Consider the following 20,364-nt stretch of genomic DNA (forward strand, 5'->3'; position numbering starts at 1 on the left):
GTCTGTCTTTTTCTCTGTAGTAGTGCTTGTAAGGATAACCAAGAACACTTCAGTCTGTGTTGAGCACTTCCCTTGGCACATATGTGTCTCAGCATCTTTATTCTGGTTACAACCCAGCTGATAAGGGAATGAGCATTTCAATGTAAAGTGGAGTGATAAAAAAAAAAAGAAATCAAGTTTTCTTTTCATTTTCTGTGTAATATTTTATGACATTTCCTAAGTTGGGGTCATGAACTTATACACAGAAAACAGAACCTTTGAGATTTTTATTTTTTTAAGAACAGGTCATGTATGCAAATAAGATGTGACCTTTTATTATGTAGATTTGTGTGCAGGAATAAAACTAACTTCTTTAATGTGTTATTATTATTATTATTATTGTTATTATTATTATTATTATTATTATTATTATTATTATTATTATTATTATTATTATTTATGGAAATGGCTGCACCTGTCTGGAGATATTTATAAACAAAAAAACAAACAATATACATCTACAAGGCAGAGCCTAATTCTCTGTCAGTATTGCAACAGCATCTCACCTGTAAAGACATTCCAAAATGAGGAACTCCCAGGTTGGCAGTCAAATAAGTTTTTATCAAGCTCCTAGACTAAAAGAGCATGAAAGAGTAAAACCTTTGCAAATAAAAACATTTAATCAATTTAAGGCTTTTAAAATTTGTTTGAAATTGCGTCGGGTCAATATGACTCCAAACATAATAGGATATATAGGGTTAAAGTGCTACAGCGAACCACATGTAAAGTTTTGTACTGTTGCTTGTTTTACTTATTTTGCATGTCTTGGGACTCAGATGTAGTTAAAAAGCGACGGAAGAGCTTGCGGGACCAGTTTTCTCGGAAAAAAGAGAGCAAACAACAGAGTGGGCAGATAGTAAGAAATATAAAACCATAGAAATACAGGCCGCAAAGGCAGTTTTTGGAGCAGCATTTGGAAATGAAAAAGTAGAGAAAATAAACAGTCAGAAGTAGGGTTATTATTATTATTATTATTATTATTATTATTATTATTATTATTATTATTATTATATTTTTTCTTATATTTGCGCTGTGCTCCATCATACACATGAACGAGTAGTAATTAATACATATTTTTTTAACAACTCGACTTCTTGTGCATCACGTTTCCGATTCTATTGCGTTCTAATTATTTGAACACCTTTGGTGTGAAAGCTACTGCGTCAAAATACGCTAGACGCTGACGCTTTGACTCGACTTGCTGCTCAGTGTGAAAATAACTAAATCTCTCGGAGTGAAAATGCCATTGTCTGAAACTGGGAAACTCTATATACAGGTTAAGCTTCTGATTACGAGATAAATGACTGATAGCTTGACAAGCATTTCGAAACCGGCTGATAGGTTGACCGCAGTGCTATAACAGTCAATTGAATTACAAGCTTGTTTAAAATAAAAAATTAAGAAAAAAAAAAAAAAAAAAAAAAAAATCCACTTTAAATCCCTCTCCTTATCCTTTTCTCCTAATTGGACTCGTGTTTCATGCAATATTGCCTTTATTTTATATCTCGATATGTTCTGCTATTTTAACAGTGTTTGTTTTACCCGTCTCGTATCAATCCCGTTGTTACAGTTTTGTTTATCTGATTATCTGATCACTTATTTATATTTACTGCTGAAGCACTGGCACTGGAAAACAAAAAGGGAAAGAAAAACACATACTGCACAACACACACTGACTACTGGAAAAAAGGGATGTATCTAGACGAAGATATTGTAGAACGACGTTAGATGGCGCGCATCATCTGCATTAGATGGCATGCACCAACTTCCTCCAATCAGGAGAAGATGGGACGCGTACATCTTTTAGCTTTACTCTATTGGCCGGCCCAGCAAGCTGTGCAACCAATAGCTCCGTCATGTTCATCCATTACGTTCACGTTTTTTGTTGTCTTGGGGGCAGTACAGACTGTAGAACTGCTGAGGTAGTGGAGGTTCACACGTGGAGTGGAGTTGTGTTTATTTAAATAACTTGAACGTAGAGATGGCTAAAAACGAATGTGATCAGATTGGAGTGGAGCTTGGCTTTGTGGAAGAATTTGAGTCCTTTAGCCTTCGAAGTAAACAATTTCACAGTAAAGTGGGCGGAAGACCAGCGTGGCTGAGTCAGTTGGGCCTTCCTAGTCCTAGCGAGCTCAGCTGTCAGAAGTGCGGACAGCCTTCAGCTTTTCTTCTGCAGGTTTACGCTCCGATTCCGGGACAGGCTCGAAGCTTTCATCGAACATGCTTCGTGTTCTGCTGTAAAAATACCGCATGCTATTCACACAACGACAGTCGTTGTTTTAAAGGTAAGTAAAGTTAAATAGCACGGATTCGTACGAAATGTAATGTTAGAACGTCTAACACATTACACAGTAAGAAGAAAAAAACAGAACAAAAAAAGTAAACATTTTAATTGTATTTTACGCAAACTGGATTAGTGCTTTTTAGTTTGTAACGCATGAAGAGTTTGACAGTTATATTATCAGCAACACTTTTAGACTTGGTTACTGTATTAAAATGTTTACTTTCAATATATAGCACAACACGTATGCAGCCAGTAAAAAAATACAAATACAAATAAATTCTCCCTTAACATTACATGCCCTTGGATATTTTTTCCAGTGCAGTCCACAAATGAAATAATTTGGCAAAATTGATAGTTTACTGTAACATTAAATATGTAGCAGTGTACTTTAATTGATCCTTTGGCCATATTTAAAAGAGAATGCATTTTGTACATTATTGTTATAAAGGTATTTTGTGGAATGTCAGTATTTGGTATTTTATTTCCAGTATACAGAAGTCAGCTACCAAGAAAGAATGACTTCTATTCATATGACCCCCCAGTGGAAGAAGAGGCTGCTGACATACACAGCACTGACAGTGAGATCCTGCAGCTTGGATCTGGAGTAAAGTTGTGCAGGGTTTGTGGCTGTTTAGGACCCAAGTCGTGTTCTAGGTGTCACAGTGCCAATTACTGTAGCCGGGAGCACCAGACAATTGACTGGAAAGCAGGACATAAAAAAGAATGCTCAAAAAATGGTATGTATAGTACAGTAAAAATCAGTAAATGTCTCCTTTTATTGTTAATATAGCCTTAAATGTTTGAGGTAATTTATGTAGAGGCCTTTTCTTAATTTAATAAATAATTTTTAAATGTGATCAAAATGTTAACAAAAATACATAAACAAAACACCAGTAAAACAGAAAATAAGTAATCAGTTTGTTTGGGGTGGTTTAACCTAGATGTAATTTTTTGTAGACAGACAGACAGACAGATATTCCCTCCCTGAGTTAAGGTACTTTGTTCATGTATTTAGGAGTTGACAATTAGTACCTTGAAGGATCCTGCAATATTAGAATCTGAGATCTAAAAGAAAAAAAGACCAGCCTGAAGTAAAAAATACCTACTTTAATTGTTGTTGCATTTAGGTGAAGTGGGTGTATCTTTGCTGGACCATAAGTTTCTGTTCTTGGAGTATGAAGTGGTGACCGAGCCAGAAGAACTGCAGTTAGAGGCAGATGGTGATGGCCAAATTGAGGAAGAGCAGCTAAAAGAAATGCAGACCTATTTGGAGTCTAAGCCTCCAGCTGGTGATGGTAAGGACACTTTAGGGCATAGAATTCATGCTGCCCAACCTGAAATTGCTCTGTTTTGAACTGTTTAACTAGATTGTCTAAAGTATGCTTTAGACAATCTTGGTTGAAAAGAGAAAATTGCAGACAGACTGGTCCATATTTTATATCCTCATTAATAGCCATTCTCTTTTTTAGTTTATTTCACTGATGCAAGTCAGGTATGATCAGTTCTGATTCTTAGCAACTCTGTTTTTGACATCCAGTCGGGGTTTTTGGTAAAACTGAAATGAAAGTTTAAAACCTAGAAACCCGAATTCATTTGTGCAGCCAAGGGAACGGGACATATCATACACACATGCAATGTTCCCTCAGAATTTTCTTTGTCGTGGACGGGCTACAGACTCCACTGATCACTACCTTTTTGTCTTTGGGCAGCTTACATTTTCACAGTCTTCTTACACTGAACTAACTTGCTGCTGTGTTGCTACAATAGTATAAATGCACTGAACAGAAAACATAACTGTCTTTATAGCATAGCACACTAAAACTATAAAGGTGACCAGACTAGTGAAAATGTTGTAACACTTTAAGCCACTAAATAAAGAAAGAATACCAGAAGGGCTTAGGGGTGTTCTTTTGGTATATTTTTGAACGTTTAAATGCTATGTAAATTATTTGTGTAAGAGTGTACTGGTAAGCCTATACATAATTCATTTACCCTTATGCATGCTCTGAATTAATATTGAAAAAAACAACTTCCTTTTAAAGTCGTGTTATACGTATTCACAGTCACAATCTACATCATTCTGTTTATTATGGATGTTTGCTTTTTACTGCGTTCAGTAACTCCACCCACAGTAATTCTGAATGTTTTTGTTGAACTTTTTCAATTTAGTTTGCTTTGAACATTGTGAGTGTTTACTGATGGGACTGGATCTGTGCAGAAGTTAAGAGTGTTGTGCTAGAATTACAAGTACTGTATAAATTCGGTGGATTTACTACCTTGGGGGATAGACGTTTTTTGAATTGCCGTTTTTCACTTGGCACATTCGCAAAGAAAAATGTCACACAGTTTTTATACTTTTAATTCCAAAAACATTAAAATATGTTTACTTGATGAAATCTGTCTGTTAAAACAATATCTCATTTACAGTAACTTGTTATAGGACTTGTAATATCACTGCAGCAACTTGGAGAACAACAAAAGGCTTCTAAAAATTGGTTATAGTATTTATCATTCTTATACTTTAACAATAAGCATTTGCTCTCAGTTTTAAAGCTATTATTCACTGATGTAACACAGTCGATTACTGTATACACCGATGGTGTCTTCAGTAATAGTAATGCAGTATCTACAGCATATCAGCAGTAACAATCCAAATCAAATTTGCAGCATTTTGTTACACACTTTCTAGCAAGTTTGGCATAAGCAATTTTGGCTGTCACTTAATTAACACCTTCTAAAAAAATTCAGTACAGTAGCAGGCAGTTTACACTGCCTCTTGGTTTCTGATCGCAAAATACATTTTTTAAATCCATTGATGGAAATGTTCGATCTACTTTTAATGTTTTCAAGGAAATTGGCTTCATCACTGCCATTCTCATGTCCACTTTGTTATCTGAAACATTATTTTTCTTGTCCAGCGCTTCTTTAATCTGTTCTGCATACCAGTCTGCCAGAGGGCGGGATTGCTACGAGCAGCCTTCTGATTGGTGGAAGTATTATTGCCGATCCAGTCAAAACCTCCAGTAAACCCACAATAAATTCCAGGGTGCTAAATAACAGATTGACAGCCTTAATGTAAATATATATTTCCTCAACAGGGTAAAAGTTCAGTAATGGCATGTAATGATATGGGATAGACAACTTTGAGGTAGAGGGCCGCAAAAACCACAAAACAAAACACAGCAGGCCATGTGTTTTTTTATTTTTTTGTTGGCTACATAATGCATAACTGAGAAATACTTGCTACAGGGGCTCCCCAGTGGCACATCCAGTAAAGGCACTCTGCGTGAGCGCAGAATGCACCCTATAGCCTGGACATCGGCAGTTCAAGTCTGGGCTACTCCACAGTTGACCGTGCTCAGGAGTTCCCAGGAGGTGGCGCTCAATTGACTGAGTGCCCCCAGAGGGCGGAGGGCTGGGGGGTTAGGTCAGCCAGGGTGTCCTCGGCTCACTGTGCACCAGCAACCCCTGTAGTCTGGCCTGGCGCCTGTGGGCTTGCCTGTTAGCTGCTTGGGAGCTGCGTTGTCCAACGACGCTGTAGCTCCTGGGTGGCTGCATGGTGAATCCACAGTATGTAAAGCAGTCTGCTGACGGCACACGCTTCGGAGGACAGAATGTGTTTATCTTCACCGCTCCGGAGTCAGCGCAGGGGTGGTAGCAGTGAGCTGATCCTAAATAACAACTGAGCATTTCAAATTGGGATAAAATAACAAAAAAATAATAATAATTGGCAACGACTAAATTTATTTAAAAAAAAAAAAAATGTAAAAATAAATATTTGCTGCAGTGAATGCCTCATGTCAACATACAATTAACCACCTATTAACAGTGTAAAACCATAAACGTCCCTTATAGCAAATAACCTTGATTTAAATCAATCTGTCTATTATGATAAAGACAGAAGAATGGCAGAATGATTTGTAAATGCTTCGCTACCCACCTCACTTGTCGCACGGGCAATATACACAGTTATATACTGTATCTGTATTGCAGGACAGTATTAAGGACAGTATTATTTACACCATATTTTTATAAGGGAACTAATCAACCTAAATAAAACGATAAACTATCAATTATAAAATTGTTCTTACAGTTTACACAGAGTAATTTAACAGGCACAAACACAACTTTTTTTTTAACTCCGCTTTTCACTTCTTAGGATGTATTTTTTCTTTTCACCATGGTTTAAGTTAGAGTATCATGCCTGCTTGTATTTGCACCAGCACCTTTAGAAACCTGAAAAGAAACAGCCCTAGACATGTCAACACCCTTGTATCTCTACTGGGGCTGACTGTATTACGTTTATTAAGGAATGTTAATATGAATAATCTACATGCAGAAAAATGTGCGATGAGCTTCTGAAAATGCTGCCGACTTAATGCTGAGAATGCCAACGCGCTTTTATCGTGTACAAATTTTGGTTTAGGTTCAGTTTTATATGTTGTTGGTTGTCAGTATCATTTTATTTTTAATTTTATGAAAATGTTGGTTTTGTTTCTGTAAAATTCTGCTTTTACAAAAAACATAAACGTTGCATCCCTAGTTTCTCTGGGTCAATTGCAACGAACTTAAAGGAGTGTATTCACTGGAGATGATCCTGTGGTTAGTGCGGATGATGGTACTAAACTAGTATGCAAGTTAATACCAATTGCAACGAACTAAGCATCTCAAGATATGTCCAGAGCTGCGTATTAAAAATTATCAATTGCAATGAACCCAAAGAAACTGATGTTGCCCTCTAGAGGATACTAAAACACGTTGCTAAGTTAGTCCAGTAATTTCTGTAGACTAAAGACTTGTGGTATCATGAACTATTCATAACCAAAAATGATATACAGTTAGCACTCAGATATCCATTACTGTTGTGTTTTACTGCCCTTGTATTAAGAATAAAATCAATCCCCATTTTATATTATATAATAATAATAAATAAATCCAGTATGACTTTTCAGTGTCCCTACTTTTCAGCCTCTTCCACAGATTTGTTTTTTAATTTTCTGCTGTACCTGGCCTCCTCTCACGGAAGACAGCATTCAGTCTGCTTACACGTGTATTCAGTGTGCTTACACGTGTATTCAGTGTGCTTACACGTGTATTCCATGCAGTTGTGTGCTGCAGAATTGCTGTTGAATCGTTTCTGTTATATCAGTAAAATTTTAATCTACACTCTCTGAAATGAAGTTTTTGTTCCATTGTATAATTTTGGACACAACTACTGCATTCATATGTACTGAGAAAATAAGCTTTTATATGCTATGCCTGAAACATGTCATTAGCATTTCTGATTGGATTTACACCTTTTATAGTCAACAGTACATGTTTGATCCTATAAAAGAATGCATTGGTTTTGTGTGTGAATTAAATAATGAGAACTAATAAAAAGTTTTGTTTATCCTCTAATGAAGTTAATTTAATTATTTAATTAATTTCAATTAATTACGGTGGTGTTTTAGGATAATGAGATTATACATGTGAATTTTGGTTTAAGAAAATATTCTTATGCAGTTAAGCCTTAGTATTTACTTTCCTGTGTAAATACATTTCTGTACATCCATTTTCTTAACTTAAAAAAAAAAAAAAATTAAAAAATCAACACTAATTAAGATGTTGGGTTTCTTCTTGTAACAAAAACATAAAATAGAAGTCTCTGGAATGAAACAATTACTAAGTTGGAACGCAGCTGGGGATGATCCTGAGAGTACAGTATTAGCTAATCTACAACTTTGTACACAACTCTGTACTAAATCTACAAGTTCGTTGCAATTGACTCTGTTGTGTCGTCTTTTTTTTTTTTTTTTGGTACAAAGTTTAGGTACTTGTATCTGAATTTGAAAACACCTATTTCAGTGTGCACTTGACAAAGGATTGTTAAATCATAAAATGCTTGCCTGTTTATTTGCAAACAAGCGGAAAAAAATAATTTTATTACATTTATTTGTCTCTGTCTTCATCACAGTTTTGGATTCAGTGGATGAGAGGGATCTGGAAGCCATGGCAGAGCATGAATCGAAAGAAAGCAAGGTGTTTGAGAAATTTAAAAGGCGAACAGCAATTGAACCTGAGCAGGTCTGTTTGACACAACACTACTTTGTCTAATGAGAATTGCATCCGTGCTTCAGATAGGAATGGGCAAAAATAATGTAAATAGCGTGGCTTATCTCGTCTAAAGAGAATGAGAACATAATTTATCGTCAGACTTAGTCACAGACAAAAGTATTGGCACCCTATGTTTGTTATTTTATGATTTGTTTATTTAGCAGATGCATTTATCCAAGGCGACGTACAGAGACTAGGGTGTGAACTATACATCAGCTGCGGAGTCACTTACACCAGTGTCGCCAGAAGGACGGAGCATAAGGAGGTTAAGTGACTTGCTCAGGGTTACACAGTGAGTCAGTGAGTGAGCTGGGATTTGAACCGGGGACCTCCTGGTTACAAACCCTTTTCTTTACCTCCTGCTGCCTTATTCCATAATTCAAGGTAACAGATTAAGGACAAGCATTGAGTAAACTTTAACCAGTTTAATAAAACAAAAAACTAAATATACAGTACCAGTCAAAAGTTTGAGTACACTTGCTGGAAACTAGGTTTTTTTCATAATTGACAATGTTTTACGTTGTATACGTTTCTGTAAATACTTGAAAATGAAAACACATGTTACAATATACAAAACATAAGGAGTATCAAAGCAATGTTCAAGAAAATTGAAAATTGTCTCTAACTCTTGGATTCCTCAAAATAGCCACCTTTGCCTTAATAACAGCCTCACAAACATGAGGCATTCGGTTAACAAGTTTCAGCAGGAAATCACCCGACATGTCTTCCCAGCTCTTCTGCAGCAATTCCCAGAGATGTAGGGCACTTGTGGATAGCTTTGCTTTGACTCTTCTCTCCAGTTCGTCCCATACAAGTATTATGGGATTGAGGTTTGGAGACTGAGCAGGCCAGATCATTAGATTGAGTTGTCCTTCACTTTCCTTCTTCGTCAGATAGTTCTTGCACAACTTTGAGGTGTGTTTCGGGTCATTATCTTGTTGAAGAATGAAGGACTGCCCAACTAGCCGTAATCCTGATGGAATGGCATGCCTCCCCTGAAGTATGCTATGATAGCCATGCTGGTTGATCTTGCCATGGACTTGGTAAAAATCACCAACTCTGTCACCAGCAAAGCAACCCCAGACCATGACACTGCCTCCTACATGCTTGACAGTGGGAACCACACATGCAGAACTCATGCGCTCACCCTCTCTGCGTATTACAAATACTCGGCGGTTGGACCCAAATATTTCAAATTTTGACTCATCGGTCCATAAGACCGACTTCCACTCCCTTAACGTCCAGTTTCTGTGTTTTTTGGCCCAGGCAAGTCTCTTCCTCTTATTCTGCACTCTTAACAATGGTTTCTTTGCAGCAATTCGTCCAGTTAGACCAGCTTCACGCAATCTCCTCTGAACAGTTGATGTTGAAACATCTGTACTTCTAGTAGGATTTAGCTGAGCTTCTATTTCAGAGGCAGTTAATTGCTGGTTTTGCAGACTTGTGACTGGAATGAACTTGTCCTCTGATTCTATGAGTGCCAGTTTCTTCAAATTGTTTGATGGTCTTGCCCACAGCAGTTGCAGACACTTTCAAAGTTCTTGTGATTTGTCTTAAAGATTGACCTTCATTTCTTAAAGTAATTACAGACTGTCTTTTTTCTTTGCTTAATTGAGCGTATTTTGCCATTTTCTGCTCCCTTACATTCAGGAATGACAAACTTGTGCCTATGCTACCTGTATTTGTAGTAATCATGGACCCTCACCTGTTAACAATAATTGGTGACAGAAGGTTAATTAGGTAACATGCTAGTTAACTCGGAGAACATCTAACAAAGACACTTTTGTACTTAGGCCAGTGTTCTAACACCATGTTGTACACATTTCAGACTTTTAACTGACTTGGGCTTCAGACTGAAATCCCCTTGCTTTGGGTGACCGTTTCATTGAAATTGACAAGATTTACATTTTCATTTAAAAATTAAATTTTTTATTGCAGTTCTCTTATGATTATCAGCTTATATAAGTACGTGTATCATATAATGAAATATTAAGTGTTTATAGACAAGTTTATACAGTTTAAAAGCGTAGATAATCACGGAAAACCTGGTTTCAAGCAGGTGTACTCAAACTTTTGACTGGTACTGTATAATTTCTAGTACTTTTACAAATAATCTTTATCAACAAACTTATTTCATTTCAAGTATTTGTTCATGACAAAACTATTGGCAGCCCTGCTTTAGTATTTCATGTGTCCTTTTGCTTTAATTACAGCTTTCAGACATTTGATAATTTTTACCCAGTATGTTACATCTTGTTGGTAAAATCTGTTCTGTCTTGTGTATTTCCTTCAGCTCAGACAGATTGGATGCACAATGCTTGGCTACAGCTTTTTTCAGATTAGCCCAAAGCATTTCTATTGGATTTAGATCTGATAGCCATTACAAATCTTTGTTTTCTTCAAGAATGCCAGAGTTGATTTAGCTGTGGCTCGTTGTCGTCTTGGAAGATAAACTGTCTGCTAATCAGCCTGTGAGCAGATTCTATCATTGTCCTTTGGAGAATGTTTTGATACATGGCTGCATTCATTTGCGCTTCAGTCACATGAATGTCTCCAGTCCCTGAACTGATCATACCATGTCCGTGTTTAACTATAGGTACAAGGTTTTCTCCATTGAATGCTTTCCCTTTTTTCTGCAAACATACTGTGGTCCATTTTTTGGGGGAAAATTCTATTAGTCTCATTTTACCAGATAATTCCCGTTCATATTTCTCACCAAATTTTAGATGGTTTTGTTTTAAGGATTTTCTTTACAGGGGGTTACAGCAAGGTCTACATGCATATAACTTTTCTTTCATGCTTCTAAATCTTTCTACAAGTCCTTGGTTGTTAATCTTGGATTTTTTTTAAGCTGCTTGGATGATTCTCCTACCTGCTGTACCTATAGTTTTCTTTGGTCGTTCTCTTCTTTTAAGCATTTCAGTTTAATTTGTTCTGTGGTGGTACTTGATTATTGCTCTGATTGTGGGTTTTGGTATTACATATTTCTTTGATAGTGTTCAATAGCCATTTCCTTTGTAGTTTTCAATAAATGCTTTTCAAACATGAATCAAACTCCTTGGTCTTAACCATCATCTGCTGTTTTGCCAAAACTTCAGCAGATGTTTATGGCTATTGACATTTGTAATCAGCTTGATTACCATGTAATGCTTTTCAGTCAATGCATATTTTTTTTAATTAGTTCCATTTTAATTTTTATAGACTTTTAATGTAAAGGTGCCAACAGTTGTCATAAACAAATATTAGAAATGTGCTTTTTTTATTTATTTATTTATTTATTTTAACAACGATTGTTTGATACACTACCAGAAATTGTGTGTTTTGGTCTTTGTCATGCTAATGTTCACTAAATGCTTGTATTTAACATGTTTTCTTGAATTCTTATATTAAGTGTTGGGTGCCAATACTCTTGTCTGTGACCATAGCTGAAAAAGGAGGACAAAACTAAACACCTTTTTTCTTGTGAACCTTAGGTTTTGCGTTATTGCAGAATGGGACATCCACTCTGGGTTTCTGATGAAAATGTTCCTAAAGAAACAGATATCCCCAATTGTTTGTGTGGCGCCAAGCGGCTTTTTGAATTCCAGGTAGGTGCTACTGCGAGTTATCCCAGAAATGTGTTTAGCACCAGGGTAGCAGAATGACAAAATCTTCGGGGCACAGACTACAAACCTTCCGGACACTAGATCGGGCAGGGGAGAGAAAGCATTATTGTGTGTTGTAACGAGGATGTCTTAAAACAAACATTTCTTTCTTTCTTTGTTTATTGGAAAAAATTAAAATATGCCTCATTTTGAGAGGTTTTTGTTTGTTTCAGTAAATATTTTTACTAATTTAGGGAAAAGTGCATTTATTTATTTGTGTGTATTTATTTTTTTACAACTTGGTTAGTATTAGCATTAGTAATTTACCAAAAAAATGACACACAGTCAAATTGGGTACTGTAGCACTGTCACAGAGATGGCCGAAGTGGGCGGCGTCAGAACCAGGAAGGAATGAAATATACAACAGACAGGATGAAATTAAATGATGAAGACGCCTGTTGGCGCCGGTTTATTACAAAATAAAAGGTTTAAACAAACAGAAAACACAGGACACGGCACACTTCGCCAAAACAAAAAGACAAACAAAACGGACTAGACACGGTGAGCAGATACTTTACGTTGTTGTTGTTGTTGTTATTATTATTATTATTATTATTATTATTATTATTACTTATTATTTCCTCCGTCTCCAATACGGTTTTCCACTCACCGAACACCCAACCGCGAGTATGTGAAAACGTGCATCTATATATACTGTTGTGCTGGGATTCAATTACTAATTAATTATTCACTTTTATCCCAGCACGTGAATTAATTATGTGCAACCTCGTGCTCACATATTAACTACTTTAAATGTACGTGAAGTGATGTACAATCCCGTGCCTAAATACAAATATACATTTTAAAGACTCGTGTTACAGACCTGTTTATATCCAGTGTACCAATGACTATACACCAACATTTACACACACAACATATAACAGATAATATACACAGGCGGGCACTTTGTCACAAGCACACGTAATAGTGCAATCACACTTTTTTTAATTGCAACTTTTTTTCACAGAAACACATTTAAATATTTAAACTAATTTTTCTATTAACACGTTTCTCATTTGTGATTGAGATACACAAATGGCTTAACAGATATCAACTGAATTCTTAAAGGACAGGAGAAAAGTCCTGGTAAAACACAGAAAATCAGAAGTCCGAATTATAGATTTGAAACCAATTAGGATTATACAAGACAATATTTTTCAAACATCATCATTGACTTTTATTCTGAGTGGAAACAGTGTCAGGGGTAATCCTAAAGGAAATAGAAAGTTGAATACAATGATAACATTATTTATAAGTGTGAAATGTGAATTATACATTTAAAATACTGTATTTATAATTGAGAACTTTTGATGGAATGAAAATATAGAAAGGTATAATGCATTTAACCAAATACCCACCATCTCGTCACTTACTTTTTACAATAATCACATCTCACCCTCTGACGTGGAGGTGGAATTTTAATAATAAACATACATAAAAATACATTTTACAAAATAGCAAAAAGCTTGTATTACCACCGAGGCTGTATTACTGCAGTCACGTGTTTGCGAGTACACAATATGCAGGGTAAAACAATTACATCATGCTTTGTTATCTTGTTTATGTAAATACACCCCGGAGCAGAGCATGGTTATTAAAATGAAAAGTGTGTATTTGCGTTCAGACGCAAAGAATCTGAGCCTAATGACCGTGGTTGCGGTGGGGTGGGTTGGGGGGCTACTGGCACCGGGCAAAGACAAAAGTTTTGTGGGGAGTGTGGGTGTAGAATAAACTTCAGCTCCCGACCAAATCCTTTGGCGCACATTGTGTGCGTGGGTGCGAACATTTTGCAGCCCTGGTCAGCACTAATCATTTTAAATTGCATAGAAACTGCAGTAGTCTTTTTGATTTTAATAAAATAAGTCACAATTAGTAAAACTTTATTTCAAGGTAAAATTTTGTACAGGATTGATTTAGTGAATTACTCCCTCATTCTAGTAAAATTCCAAACATGCTTACAGTTCCTAAACAAGATTAAACTTCACACAAAATTAATACAGTAATTCATTTTATGTTGTATGAATGTGTACAGTGATACATTCTCATGTACTTCTAATGTATCTCCAAGTACCTCACCGTATAAAAATGAAACTGAAGCTGCTGTAAACTACACATTTACTTTGCTATATTTAAATAGCTGTTTTTAGGAGGCATGATAATGTAAAATAAAAAACAAACCTGAACCCCTTTTAGCAAATGCACTGTCCCATTTGGTGTCTGTACAGCAAAATCTTCGGTTTGTCATTCCGCAACGTCTCATCACCATCTTCTGTATTGGAGCAATTACAAGCCATCTAAATTTGGCGCTACAATCATCAATTGTTCTTTTTGTGAGCGAGACCCAGTATGTTTTTCAGCTTTTGGTAGTCATAGTTTTTTCAACATCTTGGAGAACCGTGTCAATAATATGCAGATGTTTCAGCATGCTGTAGCCTAGTATCAACTTGCTTGAAATAGTTTACAATACTAAGTGGTTCCCTTTAAGTATGAAATGTAACCATTACTGGGTGGGTATTTACCTCCTAAAGACCAGAATCCTGAATACTTTATACCAAAGCTGCTCATTGAGCCTGTGAAGCAGTCATGACCCCACCCCTGCGAGATCAAAAGTACTGCAGTCACAGATCTCAGTGCCATTTTTCCTTTCAAGACTGACCTGATCGGCGCACCGCCTTCAGACAAGGGTAGTGTTGCTCTGTATATTCACATTTTATATGTTTTTTAGAGGTGCATCGATAATTGGTAGCCTATCTTCATGCTACAAGGAAAAAAACTAAGTCGGCTGTCTGCACTTTTTTTGTTTTATGATCATGTACACCGATATTCATGCTCGAATTTCTTCCAGTATATAATTGAATGTTTGGCCAGGCATACTTAATCACCAAGACGGTAATTTTTCAATTGCTGTGTAATGTGCAATCAATCTGCAGTAAAAATGTCTCAAAAGAAAGGTGTTTGGATTTTTTAAAAATATCTGAAGACAACAATAGCAAGGCCGTAGCCAGATATGGCCAGACCCTGACCTCGGTTAAAATCATACGAGTAATTGTTTATGTAGGCCTTTTACACACTGCTTTGCCGCAAATAAATGAATTTCATCCCTTGTTGTGTGTACACATTAATTCCCTAGTCCCGCTGATATCTCTGGGCTCTTCAAAGGCTTTACTGTCACTGCAGACTACAGCGACACTAACTATTTTTATTTAAAAAGTGCAAGTGTATAGTTGTGTGCAGCAGAATAGACTTGATGCTAAATTAAATCCACAGATGAACTGTGAGTACAATATTATTCTGATGCTTTTTTTTTTAAAAAGCTCTCTTTGAATATTTAAGACTGGAGTGTTTGCCTGCCCCCTGCTGCTCAACCTCTCTGTGCCTGAACAGCAAAACAAGTCCACTTAGTTAGCACTGACTGCAGGGTCGTTATATTGTTACTACACGGAACAAAAATATAAACGCAACATGTAAAATGTTGGTCCCATGTTTCATGAGCTGAAATAAAAGATCCATAAATTTACGCACAAAAAGCTTATTTTCTCAAATTTTGTCCACAAATTTGTTTACATCCCTGTTAGTGAGCATTTCTCCTTTGCCAAGATAATCCATCCACCTGACAGGTGTGGCATATCAAGAAGCTGATTAAACAGCATGATCATTACACAGGTGCACCTTGTGCTGGGGACAATAAAAGGCCACTCAAAATGTGCAGTTTTGTCACAACACAATTCCACAGATGTCTCAAGTTTTGAGGGAGTATGCAGTTGGCATGCAGACTGCAGGACTGACCACCAGAGCTGTTGCCAGAGAATTGAATGTTCATTTCTCTACCATAAGCCGCCTCCATCGTCGTTTTAGAGAATTGGCAGTACGTCCAACTGGCCTCACAACCGCAGACCACGTGTAACCACGCCAGCCCAGGACCTCCACGTCCGGCTTCTTCACCTGCGGGATCGTCTGAGACCAGCCACTCGGATAGCTGATGAAACTGTGGGTTTGCACAACCGAAGAATTTCTGCACAAACTGTCAGAAACCGTCTCGGGGAAGCTCATCTGCGTGCTCGTCGTCTTCACCAGGGTCTTGACCTGACTGCAGTTCGGCGTCGTAACTGACTTCAGTGGGCAAATGCTCACCTTCAGGTGGCCACTGGCACACTGGAGAAGTGTGCTCTTCACGGATGAATCCTGGTTTCAACTGTACCGGGTAGATGGCTTACAGCGTGTATGGCATCGTGTGGGCAAGCGGTTTGCTGATATCAACGTTTTGAACAGAGTGCCCCATGGTGGCGGTGGGGTTATGGTATAGGCAGGCATAAGCTGCGGACAACAAACACAATTGTATTTTATCGATGGCAATTTGAATGCATAGAGATACCGTGACAAGATCCTGAGGCCCATTGACGTGCCGTTCATCCGCTGCCATCACCTCATGTTGCATCATGCACGGCCCCATGTCGCAAGGATCTGTACATAATTCCTGGAAGCTGAAAATGTCCCAGTTCTTCCATGGCCTGCATACTCACCAGGCATGTCACCCATTGAGCATGTTTGGGATGTTCTGGATCAACGTGTTCCAGTTCCTGCCAATATCCAGCAACATCGCACAGCCATTGAAGAGGAGTGGGACAACATTCCACAGGCCACAATCAACAGCCTGATCAACCCAGCGAAGGAGATGTGTCGCGCTGCATGAGGCAAATGGTGATCACACCAGATACTGACTAGTTTTCTGATCCATGCCCTTACCTTTCTTTTTTTAAGGTATCTGTGACCAACAGATGCATATCTGTATTCCCAGTCATGTGAAATCCATAGATTAGGGCCTAATGAATTTATTTCAGTTGACTGATTTCCTTATATGAACTGTAACTCAGTAAAATCTTTGAAATTGTTGCATGTTATGTTTATATTTTTGTTCCGTGTACAAGGAGGCTGTGTGGTCTGGTGGTTAAATAAAGGGACTTGTAACCAGAAGTTCCCGGGTTCAAATCCAGTCTCTCAGAGACTCACTGTGTGATCTTGAGCAAGTCACTTTACCTCCTTGTGCTCCATCTTTCGGGTGAGACGTTGTTGTAAGTGACTCTGCAGCTGATGCACAGTTCACACACCCTAGTCTCTCAGTCGCCTTGGATAAAAGCTTCTGCTAAATAAGTAAATAATGATTGAAATAATGGTTAATCTGCATTGGTAGCGGGTGTATTCGGAGGAATTTTGAAGCAGAAATTAATTACTGTGCTGTCTTTTAAGTAAGTAACAAATTCAAGTTTGACAATTTTGTAACCGGAAATTTAACTGGAAAATCTTTTTTATTTTTATTAAGTGAACCATTTAAGTTGTGCTGTGTTTTTAAGCAGTGCATGGTTAAATTAAGAATGTTGACATTGCGTAGGCTACTGTGACGTGTACACCCTGCCCTGTGTGTATTTCCAGATAGAATCATGAGTTTGTGGTCACTAGCAAGTGATTATTGTCTAGCTGCTGACCCCGCATATGAGAAACCCTGTGCTGAATGTGGCAGAGGGATTGTGGCAAAGTGGCTGGTAAGGGGAACAGGTGTAGCGGTGATGCGATGCAGGAGTGACAGGCAGACAACGGTATTTCAGTGAACAAGGTGCTTTAATTGTTAATCCGTGTCTGGTGACCGTTAAATAATAAATCCCCGGCTATACCCAACAATGTGTAAAGCGCGGGGATAACAAAGCAGGGCACAGTCCCAAACAAAACACGACACGGTCACCAGTCCTGGGTGCGTGCAGACATGCAGGTGCTCGGTGCAGACACAGGTTTGTGTGGAGTGTAGTGGTGCCCCGGATCATGCTGACCCTGCTGACAGCTCCGGAGGTGTGCTTAACTGTCTAATTAATGGTGAATACAAAAACAAAGAGTTACACGGACAGACACAACAATACAAAATACGAGCACAATCCACTCTGAGAGCTCCTCTCTCAGACCTTCTCTCTCCGAGCGTTTAACCCAAACGAAGTGAGCAGTGAGTAGTTTTCTATACTTTTGAGGCATAAGCAATTAGGAAATAACACTTACTACCCAGGAACAAAAAAAAAAAAAAAATTGTTACACAGTGTTATCACCAGAACTCATATTTCTGTCACAGGGATACACTAGGTAATTAATAGCCAGTTATAAAACCAAGCAGCTTTGGCTGAACATGGTTGGAGTGTTCAGGATTGGAGAACGGTAGTAGAGAGAGGTAAAGAAAAAATTGCTACTTGTGCTGGTTCAGCACTAGCACGATACTTGTTTTAGTTATTTGTTTCGGCCTCCGTACCTTTTTTGTTTCTGAGAAGTGTTTTGATTTGTTCAACTATTTCTTGTTTGTTTATTAATATTATTTTGCTGAACCGAGTGGTAGCTGCGACCTGGTGAACCAATACTGAACTGGTACCGAGGTCACTGACCCGTGTCCAATCCCAACTCGCTACCAAACCAGTACTGATCCAGTGTTAAGTAAATCAAACCGGTGCCAAGACGTCCCGGTTCAAAACGCATGTGCTGAAGAACATAAGAACATAAGAACATAAGAAAGTTTACAAACGAGAGGAGGCCATTCGGCCCATCTTGCTCGTTTGGTTGTTAGTAGCTTATTGATCCCAAAATCTCATCAAGCAGCTTCTTGAAGGATCCCAGGGTGTCAGCTTCAACAACATTACTGGGGAGTTGATTCCAGACCCTCACAATTCTCTGTGTAAAAAAGTGTCTCCTATTTTCTGTTCTGAATGCCCCTTTTTCTAAACTCCATTTGTGACCCCTGGTCCTTGTTTCTTTTTTCAGGCTGAAAAAGTCCCTTGGGTCGACACTGTCAATACCTTTTAGAATTTTGAATGCTTGAATTAGGTCGCCACGTAGTCTTCTTTGTTCAAGACTGAACAGATTCAATTCTTTTAGCCTGTCTGCATATGACATGCCTTTTAAGCCCGGAATAATTCTGGTCGCTCTTCTTTGCACTCTTTCTAGAGCAGCAATATCTTTTTTATAGCGAGGTGACCAGAACTGCACACAATATTCAAGATGAGGTCTTACTAGTGCATTGTACAGTTTTAACATTACTTCCCTTGATTTAAATTCAACACTTTTCACAATGTATCCGAGCATCTTGTTAGCCTTTTTTATAGCTTCCCCACATTGCCTAGATGAAGACATTTCTGAGTCAACAAAAACTCCTAGGTCTTTTTCATAGATTCCTTCTCCAATTTCAATATCTCCCATATGATATTTATAATGTACATTTTTATTTCCTGCGTGCAGTACCTTACACTTTTCTCTATTAAATGTCATTTGCCATGTATCTGCCCAGTTCTGAATCTTGTCTAGATCATTTTGAATGACCTTTGCTGCTGCAACAGTGTTTGCCACTCCTCCTACTTTTGTGTCGTCTGCAAATTTAACAAGTTTGCTTACTATACCAGAATCTAAATCATTAATGTAGATTAGGAATAGCAGAGGACCTAATACTGATCCCTGTGGTACACCGCTGGTTACCACACTCCATTCTGAGGTTTTTCCTCTAATCAGTACTTTCTGTTTTCTACATGTTAACCACTCCCTAATCCATGTACATGTGTTTCCTTGAATCCCAACTGCGTTCAGTTTGAGAATTAATCTTTTGTGCGGGACTTTGTCAAAAGCTTTCTGGAAATCTAAATAAACCATGTCATATGCTTTGCAATTATCCATTATCGATGTTGCATCCTCAAAAAAATCAAGCAAGTTAGTTAGGCACGATCTCCCTTTCCTAAAACCATGTTGACTGTCTCCCAGTACCCTGTTACCATATAGGTAATTTTCCATTTTGGATCTTATTATAGTTTCCATAAGTTTGCATATAATAGAAGTCAGGCTTACTGGTCTGTAGTTACCTGGTTCAGTTTTGTTTCCCTTTTTGTGGATCGGTATTACGTTTGCAATTTTCCAGTCTGTCGGTACCACCCCTGTGTCAAGAGACTGCTGCATGATCTTGGTTAGCGGTTTGTAAATTACTTCTTTCATTTCTTTGAGTACTACTGGGAGGATCTCATCCGGCCCAGGGGATTTGTTTATTTTAAGAGCTCCTAGTCCCTTTAACACTTCTGCCTCAGTTATGCTAAAGTTATTTAAAACTGGATAGGAACTGGATGACATGTGGGGCATGTTGTCAGTATCTTCCTTTGTAAAAACTTGTGAAAAGTAATCATTTAACATATTTGCTATTTTTTTTTCTTCCTCTATGATTTTGCCATTTGTATCTCTTAAACATTTAATCTCCTCTTTGAATGTTCTCTTGCTGTTGTAATATTGGAAAAACATTTT

At 37.7% G+C, this 20,364-nt stretch overlaps 1 protein-coding gene across 1 annotated transcript in view; it reads left to right on the plus strand.

Annotated features, from left to right (window-relative positions):
- The first annotated feature begins 1,910 nt into the window (after positions 1–1,910).
- The window catches only part of pdcd2 (programmed cell death 2), a 30,572-nt gene continuing 12,118 nt past the window's right edge, over positions 1,911–20,364 (plus strand). Inside the window, exons 1-5 of the mRNA XM_041252800.1 lie at positions 1,911–2,324; positions 2,812–3,060; positions 3,451–3,618; positions 8,280–8,389; positions 11,893–12,006. Coding sequence (XP_041108734.1) covers positions 2,021–2,324; positions 2,812–3,060; positions 3,451–3,618; positions 8,280–8,389; positions 11,893–12,006 — 945 coding nt within the window. The 5' untranslated portion in view covers positions 1,911–2,020. The remainder of the gene's footprint in view (positions 2,325–2,811; positions 3,061–3,450; positions 3,619–8,279; positions 8,390–11,892; positions 12,007–20,364) is intronic.

Source organism: Polyodon spathula, chromosome 6 (genome assembly GCF_017654505.1).
Source record: "Polyodon spathula isolate WHYD16114869_AA chromosome 6, ASM1765450v1, whole genome shotgun sequence".
Taxonomy (NCBI): domain Eukaryota; kingdom Metazoa; phylum Chordata; class Actinopteri; order Acipenseriformes; family Polyodontidae; genus Polyodon; species Polyodon spathula.